The sequence below is a fragment of the Pecten maximus genome, chromosome 9 (assembly GCF_902652985.1).
Source record: "Pecten maximus chromosome 9, xPecMax1.1, whole genome shotgun sequence".
Taxonomy (NCBI): domain Eukaryota; kingdom Metazoa; phylum Mollusca; class Bivalvia; order Pectinida; family Pectinidae; genus Pecten; species Pecten maximus.
The window spans coordinates 32,844,274-32,858,828 of record NC_047023.1 but is presented as its reverse complement, the minus strand read 5'-3'; the positions used below and the strand labels follow the sequence as shown (position 1 = coordinate 32,858,828).

Here is a 14,555-nt window from a genome sequence, read left to right as displayed (position 1 = left end):
GCATGTACCACAAATACATAGATTGTTGAGTAGTCGGAAAGTCCTGTCGATTTGACTACAAACTCGTACACTTCGCATCTCGATGTATATTTCTCATATGTCTGTATTCCATTACGTTTATACGTTGTACATTACCATCGTGAACGCAATAGAAACCCACGTTAGTCACCATTTCCCGTCGCTTTAATTTCTTTCTCGCTATCGTTTAAAAAAACAACTTTTGAGCAGTTAATGCTAATTTGCAATTGACATGACTTTCAACTGTCATCCGTACGTACGCCTTTGTGACCTTAGAATGACCATCGGCCCATAAACTTTTTTTGTAAAGAATGAATTGCCCAGTTGACTTCTGATACTAAATTAGGTTATCTCCCCTTTAGTTTAAAACTTCCTAGAGGCCAATATGATAAAGTTCAATTTTATTAATAGTATTAGTATTCTAGAGACAGAGACCAGTCTAGCCTTACCTATGAGGACGAATATCAAGACGGCACTGACTACCTGGAAGTGTGTGATATACAGGTAGGTGATGTTGAGTACCTGGTATAAACCTTTAGGTCGGAGTCGGTGCCACATCTCGTCTATTTTCTCAGGGGTACTCATCTTCTGTACTTTACAATTCTAAAACGTGTAATTATCAGTGAAATGTTTATTACACTCAGCTGTTTTAAATGCCGTCAGGGATACTGTTTTCTGTCATGGCGATAATTCGAATCTAAGTTCCAGTTACTTGTAGACAACATGCGAATAATGTATGTATCTGTAACCACTTTATCGCCGTGAGGTGTGAACAACCAGATCAATGTACACATGAACAAGTGTATAATCCTAGGTAGAACTGCCAGTAGTTTTTAGAGTAGCTGTCACACTGAAAAGTGTATATCATTTATGTACACCGTCACATCCTCCTATGTCAAGGCAGTCCACTTAGCACCAGAACATTGATTACAAACACGTAAAGGATGACAGTTTCCGTGAAATAAACATATGGCCGTTAGGTGTACCAGGCAAAAACTTCGGTGGGAGGTCGCGCGGGTTTTTAGTGTTGTACATAACATAATATTCGAACGCCGTACCGTGACGTAACGGAATATGACTATTCATGAGCCCGTATTAATTTATTCTAAAACAATCATTCACAATACCATCTGTCCGGACCAGTGAGCAACCATATGATAATGATTGCTACCATCATCCCAGGCTTATTTTTTTCTGTTGCACAGAACAACTACGAACCGTCGCTATTATAACCATGACCCCAATTACAGAATTAAGTACGCTTTGCTCTCCATAAATATGGAACGCCGACAGGATCAAAATTCGAACTGCTTATTTTCTTATTTCTATTTGCTATTCCTAATTCATAATGCTTATATTTCATTCTAATTTATAGTTACATACATTGTATGTATCTACTTGGTATTCCCGTTTACCCTAGTTCATACTTGCTTATGATATAACGCTTCTTTCTTTGTTGCATTCTGAATATTTTAACTTTTGCTTACTGTTTCCGTTTCAACTGCAGTCGACAAGAAATTGCTGTTGTCAAGACAACATGAATGAGACGTATAATAGCTAAAAAGCTGAACGAAAGTTACAATACTAGTTCCTTACTATGACAACAGGCGTCACTGTACAGCAAATATGTGGGGGCGAGGATGTGTATCCCGAGCAGAGTCCGAGCTCGGGTCCCGAGCGCACGCTTTAGTTACGGGCTCGGATAAACAATGCGAGACCTAGCTTTGGTTTGGTGATTTGGTATCAGTGGTATCTGTAGCTCAATAACACAAAATCACCCATGAAAACTGAAAATCGTCGATTTCTAATACTAAAATACCATTTTCTAATTTTCTGGCACTGATAGCTGAAAAAATAACCACTGAAGTTGTTGAACAAAAACTGACTTTGTCAAAGAGTAAAGATGACCATAACAACGGCGTGCTGGGTGGATCAGCTTTTATCAAGTAGTTGACTAGGTTCGACACTAGTCATCAGAACAAATTAAAATACAAACATTCAGGTATAAGGTATAAAATGTGATGCCTAGTGACAATAACATCAAGTTGTTATGAGTGACGTAATGCATAGTACACAATAAAATGACTTTAATCATTTCAGCCGTTGAGGAGAATAACGAAAATAACTAAACGCGCGCTCGGGACCCGAGCTCGGATTCGGCTCGGGATACACATTTTTACCCCCACCTGTTTGCTGTACAGCGACGCCTGTTGTCATAATAAGGAACTTTTGTTCGGCTTTGTGCTATGTCTCATTCCTGTTGTCTTGACAACAGCAATTTCTTGTCGACTGCAGTTGAAACGGAAACAGTAATCAAATAGTTAACATTGTGTTAAACGCTAATTATTGAGAAAAAGAACAACAATCAAATGGCATTTGAAAATAAGACTATTCAGAATGCAACAAAGAAAGAAGCGTTATATCATAAGCAAGTATGGACTAGGGCAAAGGGAAATACAAAGTAGATACATACAATCAAGGAATATCGCTAACAACAAACATCACGTTAGAATACATACATTGTATGTAACAATAAATTAGAATGAAATATAAGCATTATGAATTAGGAATAGCAAGTAAGAATAAGAAATTAGAAATTGGATTGAAATACAAAATGTATAGGCATTAGGAATGAGGAATAGCAAATAAAAACTAGATTTGATCAAGATCAAAACACGGGATTTCCAACAAGAAAATGATCGCTGACATGTTCTCATTCTGACGAACGCTTTTGTACGTTTTACCTACGATTTCTCTTCGTTTTCTATTCGTTTTCTATTCGATTTCTCTTCGCTTCCATTCTTTAACCGATCAGTTGACCTTCTAACGTTGGAAACATCTTTAAAATAACCTTTTTCTTTCACATACGATGAAAATAAACCGGTTTAAAAGAATTTGAATTTTTAGACTTTGTATCATTTGACCTCCGTGAATCGTGTATCTCGTACCTTGTATCGAGTTAACTGTACCTGTATCTCGTACCTTGTATCGTGTTTACTGTACCTGTATCTCGTACCTTGTATCACGTTAACTGTACCTGTATCTCGTACCTTGTATCGTGTTTACTGTACCTGTATCTCGTACCTTGTATCGAGTTAACTGTACCTGTATCTCGTACCTTGTATCGTGTTTACTGTACCTGTATCTCGTACCTTGTATCACGTTAACTGTACCTGTATCTCGTACCTTGTATCGTGTTTACTGTACCTGTATCTCGAACCTTATATCGTGTTAACTGTACCTGTATCTCGCACCTTGTATCGTGTTAACTGTACCCTGTATCTCGCACCTTGTATCGTGTTTGCTGTACCTGTATCTCGTACCTTGTATCGTGTTACCTGTACTAGTATATCATACCTTGTATCGTGTTTACTAAACCGTGAATCGTGTATCTCGTACCTTCCATCGTGTTAACTGTACCCTGTATCTCGTACCTTGTATCGTGTTTACTATACCGTGAATCGTGTATCTCGTGCCTTGTATCGTGTTAACTGTACCCTGTATCTCGTACCTTGCATCGGGTTTACTAAACCTTGTATCGTGTTTACTGTACTGTGAATCGTTTATCTCCTACCTTGTATCGTGTTTACTGTACTGTGAATCCCGTTCCATGTATCGTGTATCCCGTACTGTATAATGTATCCTGTAACATTTATCGTCTATCCCATCCAACAAGAAAATGATCGCTGACATGTTCTCGTTCTGACGAACGCTTTTGTACGTTTTACCTACGATTCTCTTCGTTTTCTATTCGTTTTCTCTTCGCTTCCCTTCTTTAACCGATCAGTTGACCTTCTAACGTTGCAAACATCTTTAAAATAACGTTTTCTTTCACATACGATGAAACTATTTTGAAAATTTGAAATTTTCGATTTTTGATCATTTGACCTTTGTGACCTTGAGCGAAGGTCAACATCAATGAAAAGCAATTAAGTTTGTAGCCCTTTGTCCAAGCTATCACTGTACCAAATATCAAATCTGTATGTGTAAAGATATAGGAGTAAATGTAAATTAAGTGCATTTTTGGGACAAATTTGAATTTTGGCGGGAAAACCAACATTTTTCAAAGTGCCATTTCTACGTCATTTTTTATCGCACGACCATAAAACTTGCACCGTTTGTCATGATTAATCATGCGTTTTCCGATTCATATAAAAAAATTAGTAATTTTGAATTTTATATTTTTGACCTTTTTTTGACCTCATGCTTAGACCTTGACCTTGAGATATTTTTTGATAAAAGTTAGTGCCGACCATGATCTACAAGATGCACTGATTGTTTAAGAAATAAAACGAACAGAAAAAGAGCCTGACCAAAAAGATTTCTTTTCAATTTTAGTTTTTTCGATAATTTGACCTTGAATGAAGGTCAAGGTCAATGAAAAATAGTATTTTTTGTAGCTACTCTTACATGCTATTGTTGTGCCAAATATCAAATCTGTATGTGTATAAATGAAGGAGCTGAAAATTTTTTAGTAATTTTTTGCCGATTTTTGAATTTTGGCGGGAAAAACTTCGAATTTTTCAATGTGCCATATCTCCGTCATTTTTCATCCGACGATCAAAAAATGTTCATATTTTGTCTCAGTACATCATACTCTTTCGTTTGGGATGAAAACAGTTTTCAGATTGAGAAGTTTTTTTTCGATATTTTCTTTACCCCTTGGCGAGTTTATGACCTTGACATATTCTCTGATAAGATGGCATAGAGAAAAGATAGCTCTGTCCCTGATCTACATAATACACTGAACGGGAACGAAATAGAACGATCCGTTACGAAGTTATGACCGTTCAAAAAACGTCCAAATTTTTTCTATTTATAGATCTGTGACCTTGACCGTTGAACGTATGAACATAAAATTGCACTAAGATCGACAACTTGATATTGTCTATCATGTACTAAGATATGAACGTTCTATCTGCATTCGTTTTTGAGAGATTTTGTTCACAAAAAAAGTGTTAAGAATAATAATAATTAAATAAGTATTTATATAATAATCCGAATTTTTATGTTAATGACCGTAGCGACTAAACAACAACTGTTCTGAATACATAATGACAAAATTAGATGATCTGACCATACGGGAACATTGTACGATGTTTACTTGCCGAAATATACGCAATTTAATTCCAATCCAAACCGCCTCGCAGCTTCAGGTCGCCATATTTGTTAAAATCAAAGCATCTGTGCGTTTGGAAGAGTAAGTACTGCAAAGCTTCTAAGTGATCTTGTGATACAAATTTTAAGATTATAATGGAAACGAAATATGGATTTTAAAATGATTTGATTTAAATTACTTATGCTTTAGGTTAGCAAATAGTAGCAATTATTTACAATGAACTTTAACGTTGTACTCAATACTGATCACGATACTTTTATTTAGACGTTTTCTATTTCTTTCGCTTCATTTCATTTAAAGAATTGTTTTAGATTTCCCAGTAATTTCGCGGGAAATGAATTTGATGACGTAGGAAGCCCACATGCTATAGAATCAGGCATCTATAGTCGATAAGTGGAGGTTTGGAGTGGATAACACTCCGGTCCATTAACTGTATGACATTTCGTGGCGTCGGTTATTAGAACGTGACCAAGAAAACACGACGATAATAAAAACAGAAGACCATTGAACATTACCGGATTATTTTCGCAATTTTTGAGACACCATTGTGCTAAATTACAATGGAAAGTAACACTGATTTAATTCATAGCTATCGTATCGTAATCTATATGTAGATGGACAAGACCTACTTTCGTTTTACAGTTACGGATATGGTCATATAAATAATTCATCTTTTCAACCATAGTCGAATTACTTCACGGGATAGTTCTATCAAGTATATTTGTACTTCTCATGTACAGGGTGCATCTTTGTTTAAAATTGACTGGTCTGCAGGTGTGATCTGGCTACTCTCAGCAGACCCTGACCCCAGGGTCACGTTACTATCGTATCCCTTTGTAAACACTTCATAATAAATATATGCACTAAAACTACAACATTCTACCTTCTGGAACAGACGTGTATATATGATATACCATATTTACGTGGATGAATACTTCAGCATTTTAAATTCTTTAATACATAAATAATTATTACCGGTAAGCTTGTAATAATAATAATAATAATAATCAGAAAAAACATAACAATAACAATATGGATTTCCATCCGAAATGGAAATCCCTAATAAGAAAATAAGCAGTTCGAATTTTGACCCTGTCGGCGTTCCATACGTTAATGGTGTTGACCTATTTTAACAGTAGCTATACATGTACACAATTACAATAAATGTAACGAATAGACGCAAACGAAAAATGGAAGGCTCACTGTAGTGATAACTCATGGTTTACATTGTGTGAAACAAAAGTTTATGACATAATCAGGGTCTCGCGAGCTATAGTACGGGGGCTTCTAATGATATAGGGGGATGGGGATGGGGGTGGGGGTGGGGGTGGGGGTGGGGTGGGGATGGGGGTGGGGGTGGGGGTGGGGATGGGGTGGGGATGGGGGTGGGTGGGGGTGGATACTATAATTAGGCAGATATCAATTCAGTTCAATTCATTTATTTTACAACGTACACAAGACATCTACATCAGTAACACACCATTGTGGAGAGTTATACACCCTTGGTTATCGCAAATATTGCATGGATCACATACGATATAGTACGTTATATGGTAAAACTTACAAATGTGAGATTGTAGTATTACACCCTCAATCACGCACGCACGCACGCAAGCACTGTCCTCCTGAACATACCCTCTCACTCAAGAACATATTCACTCACTATTCTCCTGAGCGTAAATGTAATTATTCTCTCGTGAACATACCCACTAACTCCCTTATACCCACATTCTCCTCAACAAATCTGCATCCTCCATAACACACACAACACAAAACAAAACCCTCGAAGCATATCCACTCCTGCAGAATATACCAAAATCTACGAGATATCAAATTTACCCAAGTCCTTAATACATCTTTTTCCTGCAGAATATACCAAAACCATCGAGAACATATCCACTTCCTGCAGAATATACCAAAACCATCAAGAACATATCCACTTCCCCCACAATATACCAAAACCATCAAGAACATATCCACTCCCTCCAGAATATACCAAAACCTTCGAGAACATATCCACTTCCTGCAGAATATACCAAAACCTTCGAGAACATATCCACTTCCTGCAGAATATACCAAAACCATCGAGAACATATCCACTTCCCCACGTACAATATACCAAAACTATCGAGAACATATCCACTTCCCCACGTACAATATACCAAAACTATCGAGAACATATCCACGTCCCCACGTACAATATACCAAAGCTATCGAGAACATATCCACTCCCCCCACAATATACCAAAACCTTCGAGAACATATCCACTCCCTACAGAATATACCAAAACCATCGAGAACATATCCACTCCCTGCAGAATATACCAAAACCATCGAGAACATATCCACATTACCAGAGTCCTGTAAACATCTCCTCCCTCCTCCAGATTTCAACTAATACAGACTCCTTTTGTTCTCAGATTTCAGATTTTATTTCTTTTGTTCTCCTGGACACCATTAAAACAATGAAGTTCGACGCGTGGTCGTATATCTACCCTGTAACTTCAAAGGTTCACGTAGTTGGGAACTATATCAAATTCAGATATGATGTTAAGAATGTACAAATGCCAGTTGGGCTATTTTTCTCGTAATAACGCAAAACCAAAGTTTCCTTTGAAATAAACTTAACGCATATTTTTTCCCTTAAGCAATAACCCCATTTAAGTTTTGAAGGTTCGTACCTATGATGACGAAGATCAGGACGACAGCGGCGATCTGGCCCAGACTGCCCAGTACAAACGCCACTCGGCTGATTTGGTAGAATCCGGCTGGCCTCAGAATCTGAAATATCTTATCCACCGATTGGGTTGATATAGTCATTTTGAAGTTTAAGGTTGAGTATTTTTTCCTTTCTTAGAATGAAGATACGAGTGTCAAAGTTGATTATAATTTAAGAGTCATTGTCACCATTTCCAATTCTGTAAATCTAGATGTCAATGAAAACGACGGTAGATCCAGAACATCGATACGGAATCAAAACTCGGAAATACTTGGAGGTCACGAATTATGACTGACCAGCTACAATGTACCGATGATTGAATTGATATACGAATATTCAAGGGCATGTTGTCTGCTTTCATCTGTATCTTAATTAAATTGGTCACTGCAAAGTCACGATTCTAATGGGTACATTTATAATTAATCAACTCAATTAAAATCTATCGATCTGACCTCGTCCTAAACTTCCTTACCTCCTCTCCTATATAACTACAACTCAACACATCTGACACTTTTTTACTCCCTCCCCAACGTAACTACAATTATAGAAATCTGACCCCCTCCCAAACTTTATTTCACACGTCTGACCCCGTCCACAACTTTATTCCACGCTTCTGACCCCGCCCCAAAAGTACAGTACCCCCTCCTGAACATACCCACAATTCCACGCTTCTGACCCCGCCCCAAAAGACCCTAGCAATGTACCCCCTCCCGAACATAAATTTGATCCCTACCCAAAAGTACAGTATCCCCTCCCGAACATACCCACAATCCCACGCGTCTGACCCCGTCCGAAGAATACCTGATCCTCTCCCAAAATATATTAAAGACTGCTTATGTGATTTTCTTCCACTAACAAAATACCAATTGTAACACGGAAAAGGTATTCTAAAGGATTATTTCAAAGCATAATACCAGGTATGATGTTGACTTATTTGTTTTGATTATTATTTTTGCTTAACTTGGATATAAGAGACGTAAAAACTATCGTAAACAGAAAATCTTGATAAAAAGCTCATCTTCATACCTGTATACAATTAAAGCAGGGATGTCATATAAGTCATTCAAGGAGAGGGATGGAGGTAGACAACTATGGACGAAACATCCGATAATATATAAACGTAAATACGAAAGTTATATATAGTGATATAAGAACTGTTTACGTTGTCGATGAGCACAACCCCTGGAATTGAGGCGGGGTATTGGGTAGAGATTCAGTTGAACTTGAAGATCATTATCAACTTACTATGTAAATGAAATCATTGACACTCATACATGTATATGAATCTATTTACGTCTCCGATGAATCCCAAAGAATCGTGTAGATAAAGGCGTGTTTCTGAATATTTATCAAAGTGGAGCGGTATTTAATCACATCAAAGTGTGTATGGACAAGGCATAAACATTTATTACAATCTAGATTGTATCGGGTGTTTTGAGACGTTTAAGATGTTTTAATCAAGATTATGTAAAAATGTCATCCTCTCTGTTCATTATATACACAGGCAATATTCCTTCACGTGAAATGAATTTCACGTGAAAAGGGCAAAAAAAGTGAAATTCACGTGAAATTTTTCACGTGAATTTCACATGAAAAAATTCACATGAATTTCACGTGAGCTTTACATAAATTTCACATGCTGTTTACATTAGTTTTACTTGAAAAAAAACTAATAATCACTGTATTGATAAACAAGATGCTAATATGTTATAATTTATAAAGCCTTTCAAAAATATAACAACAAAGCAAAAAAAACATCAAATAGATTCATAATGTTTTATTCAATCAATATTTAACAATATAACAACATTTACACACCTTACTTACTTCCAACATCTTCTTTCCTCCCTTCCATTCTCATTTTCGTTTCTCTCACAACACTGTTTTTATTTCTGTTTTCCTTCTTACTCTTTAACACTAGCATTTAACATGTTTCTCTATTCACCCTTCCTCTCATATTCTTATCTTCTCCCACTTCTCTTTCTCTTCCTTTTTCAACACGCCATCCATAAAATAAATCCCCCTAAAAAGTCTTCAATCCTTTTGCAATTTGCATTTTTTTTAAACAGTCCTCACTCATGGCATGTAGCATCTACTGTCAACTGTTAATTAAATGCTAACATAAAACAATACCTGTGTTACAGGAGAAAGCACAACAGTTATAGATTTTGCGGAGTTGATGGTTTTCTTCATAGTACACAATTCTTATGGTTCGTGTGGTTGAACTGATGTTCAGTTCCACAGACTTTAGAGATTCCAGGGCCCGAGAAGCAACACTGTAAGTCTGGGTAGAAATCCGGATCTGCCTCCTGGGAATTTGTCACGACATGCTGATTGTTATTCCATGATAATACCAGTTGATCTGATCAAGCCATTCTCACTCGACAAGCTGACCACAACTCTTTCAGTCGATGATGGTCGATGAAGTTTCTTTATAGTTTTTTTCCTTTAGGACTACAGGCTGAGGGATCAGATCTACACCTCAACACAACAAAAGTGTTTTGGCATATTGTTTTTCAGTCTGGAAAAGAATAGAAACTTTACATTATATAATTTTGGCACAAAGTATTAAACCAATAAATCTTAGTAAGCAAACATTGAGACTTCAAAGAAATTGTAGAATTGAAATTACAAACTACTATTTGGAAATTGGATACTTGATTGACCAATCATATTGCTCAAATAACAAATGGCCCAGAGGGCCTGCATTACTTACACCTGGACATTTCAGTAATCATGCATGGCAAAATACTATCATGAAAGTTGTACTACAAATAGTTTCCTACTTTTTGAGCTGCCTCTCCTAACATGGTTCTAACTCAAAGGTGGACTAAATCCTGTTATTCTTTAACAAGAAGGATTTTTAATTGTTTTTATTTTTTTTTAAAGTTTTTTTTTCTTCTATTTTTACCCTATTGAGCCCCTCTTTCTGGCCCTATATAGGAGCCATACCATGTGTTTATCATCAGATCCATTCTGGAATTCAGAAACAGTAGAGATTTAAAGGAAATATTGATGGATGAGAATGGATAACAGACATTGCGCAAGGCGGCCCTTCAGGCAGTGCTGGTATTTAAAACACATGAGCATATTTTTCATGAGGCTTTTTCTCATCGATACCCATATATATCCTTAATTAGAAAAATATTTTTGTTAAAATCAGTTAATTACACATTGTGCTTAATATGATGGTGTCAAATTAAATACAGTTTGTCTTATTACAATGTGTTAATTTAGGAAAGCTATACAAACCAACAAACTGAATCATTAAAAACCCTGAGACTTATCTTGTCTGGAGATATTAACATCCTTATCATTGTGTGAATTTTGTTTTAAATATGATCTCAAGGTACATGTATGAAGATGCTAGGTCGCTGGCAAACATATAGGGTACATACACACAGCACCCGACTACTGCATGTTTCTGTTTCACTGTAACATGTGACCTTTATCTTTTTGTAATTGACACAAAGACATGTACATGAAAAAAATACTAGAGAACGAGTCGTTTTCAATCACTTCACTATGAATAAGTATTATATAATTTCCAATCCATTGATGCTTAATAAATTAATATAACACGTCTTGAAGGTACCTATCAATCAGTATCATGTTAAGTGAAATCCTCTCTATTTAACATGTTTATCCTTACGCAGGGCCTTAATAAAGAATTGATAGAATTGATAAAAAACAATCCTATCAAGTTTAAATCATCGAGTACTTATTGAACATTCCGGTCAATTCTCTTCAGCCATCTCGCCTTTAGTAGGGTGAGGACAAAACCCGGAATGCACTCAGGCGTGAAGAGATTTTTCATAATATTTTGTATATATTAGAACATATCTCACTTACAACAGAATAGAATTTTGTTCGGACACCAGCAGTAAAAGGGTTGATTTATCAGCTTTAAAATGGTATAAGTTATATTTAACAGTATCTAAAATTAGAAGTGAAAGTGGTGGCCGGAATGAACCCATATGAAATAAAAATGTCGATATTTACAACTGTTTTCGTTATAATAAATACCCATATCTCAAATGATACTGAACAGATTTCTGTTCGGGAACCACCCAAAAACGGAGAATTTAGTATTCTTTCACATGGTATAAGCTGTTTGAATACATGTTCGATATTACTTGCAAAAGTGGTGGCCGGAATGAATTGATGTGGTGTGAAAAATTAGCAAAATCATCAAAGTAAATTTCCATCTTTATTGGCCCATAACTCTTTTATTACCGAACCGATATATTTTTTATTAATATTCATTACAAATTCGGTGCAAAAGTGGTGGCCGGAATGAACCTAGGTGAAATTCACGGACGCCATTTTGAACAAAATGTGAATGAAAAAGTCAGAGAAAAACAGTTCAAAACAAAGACGGCAGTTGACATCAAATATCAGGTTCATTTAGACAAAGATTTTTGGAACAATACAAAACTAAAAGATATACACGACGACACCCATGACATGTTTAAACATGTATTAGATGAAGCTAAAGATGGGGCAGCAGACAACGATGTGGGGAGTGTCCTCATCCATCATCCGAGTTTGGACAATGCTATCGTGGTTCCATTACATCCATTAGAAGAGCTTGATGCCGATCTTGTCATGGAACATGTCGAAAAGGTCCTGCAGAGTCACGAGGAGCTCGCCGTCACGGAAGGATTCGATATTAACATTGGCATTATCAACGTCCCCAAAGGGAGTGGTAGGAGACGGATTACGGACATATCCGGCGGAGATGATTCCATCAAAAAGAAGACGTCTCTTGTCCAAATCGTCAACGAGGACAGCATGTGTATGGCACGATCCATAGCCGTGTGTTGGGCACGCGCAAATAAGATGTCTAATGAAGAATGGAAAGAATTGACCCATGACACAACAGATACTCCGCCATAGGAAAGTTCCAGATTGGTATTATCGAATGTATTTCGATACTTTGAATAAAAATAGAATTCATACCATGTGTTGTTATTTTGTATTGACTACATTGCCACAACATAAACATCCTGCACAACACGGGTCCACACTGGCTCCAAACAGCTCCACACTAGCTCCACACAGCTCTACACAGCTCAACATTAGCTCCACTTAGCTTCACACAGCTCCACACGGCTCCACACTAGCTCCACACAACTCCACACTAGCTCCACACAGTTCCACACTAGCTCCACACGGCTCCACACGGCTCCACACTACATCATTATCCTACATAAAAAAATCTCAGACTGCATCCGGAAATATGGTCATGTCATGGAAACTGAAAAACGGACCACCCGGTTTAATACATAAATTTAAATGGATTCCTATTCGAATAAAGTTTGTCGATTTAATCCTATTATTCTTTGTCGTTTGTTGAACAGGTGTATTCACTTTGCACACAACATTTAAAACAACTACAACTATAAAGACATCCAAACACAAACAGATAATTGGACGGACAGACAGATTGACAAACAAATTGACAAACAGACAAACACGAGACAGACACTTCAGACATAAAAAGGCCTTCAGAAGAAAAATATAGTTGATAAGTGAATTGAAAACACTTTTTAAGAAAAACTTGCTGAAAATATATGATAAATTTTTATAAATGTCATTGGATTTTTGTAAACAGTCAGAGTTTGAGAAGAAAAATATATTCAATATAATAAATACTTACAAAAGGAAAACCTTTTTCCATTTTTCCCACCCATTGTTAAAACATTCAAGAGAAGTTTCACCCTTCCCACTTGCTGCATACTTTTTGACATTGTGGTTTTCTCTTATTGAATTGATAAGAGCATTTTTAGGGTAGTGTTCAGACATCTGGTTTTATAGATATAATGTTTAATGATGATGTTAATCTCATTATCAACTTTATTATACACATTTCTAACTGATGGGAGTCCAAATATAAAGGACTGTTTATTCATAGTAAAAGGAATTAAAGTGCAGCCAGAAGTATTTCTAAACTCTGCAATAAATCCTGTACTTTTTGACAATCCCAAAAAAAACATGTTATGGTTTCGGACTCTGAATTACAAAATGTGCAAAGAGGGTTTATAACAATATTTGCCTTGAAAAGCAATGAATTTTTTGTCAAAATATTATGTAAAATTCTGTATTGGAACCACTGAAGTTTTGAATCATTGGTTATTTTGAAAGGAAGAGAAAATATATAATTTGTTTTTCATTCTCTAAAAATTTTAAATCTTTGATGTATGAACTTAATGAAAATGTACAGAAAAATCTTTGCTTGATGAAACATTAACTTTGATGATTATAAATTATAAATATTACAGAAATGTTTGAAGAAAAATAAAAGCAAAAAAAAAAAAATTGTTAAAACACAGGATAAAATTGTTTTTAACTAAAAGAAATGCATGTATTTTAGAGCAATTTTATTTTTGAACATTAATTTCACAGATACATTTGACTTTTTTTTCAGTGGAAGTTACCAAATGAATTAATCATATTAATATGGAATGATATTTGAATTATAGTCCATGCCCCTATGCCATGTTAATTGACATTTTAACTCATTAAATGTGTATGATGGTATGAAAGTTCAATGTAAGTCCATGAAGATGCAAGATTTGTTTTAATGATGAATATTTTAAACTGTGTATTTCCTCTTTTGATTAAGCTGATTATTTTTTTGATATTTTGCTAAAGAAATGTTTATCTCTGTACAGTTTTTAATTTTTCATTCTAAAA

The 14,555-nt window shown here is 35.9% G+C and overlaps 1 protein-coding gene across 1 annotated transcript in view; it reads right to left on the bottom strand.

Moving 5' to 3' along the window:
* LOC117335106 (solute carrier family 22 member 3-like) overlaps positions 1 to 8,119 on the bottom strand; it is a 38,447-nt gene extending 30,328 nt beyond the window's left edge. Inside the window, exon 1 of the mRNA XM_033895027.1 lies at positions 7,819 to 8,119. Coding sequence (XP_033750918.1) covers positions 7,819 to 7,957 — 139 coding nt within the window. The 5' untranslated portion in view covers positions 7,958 to 8,119. The remainder of the gene's footprint in view (positions 1 to 7,818) is intronic.
* Between the last annotated feature and the right edge of the window lie 6,436 nt (positions 8,120 to 14,555).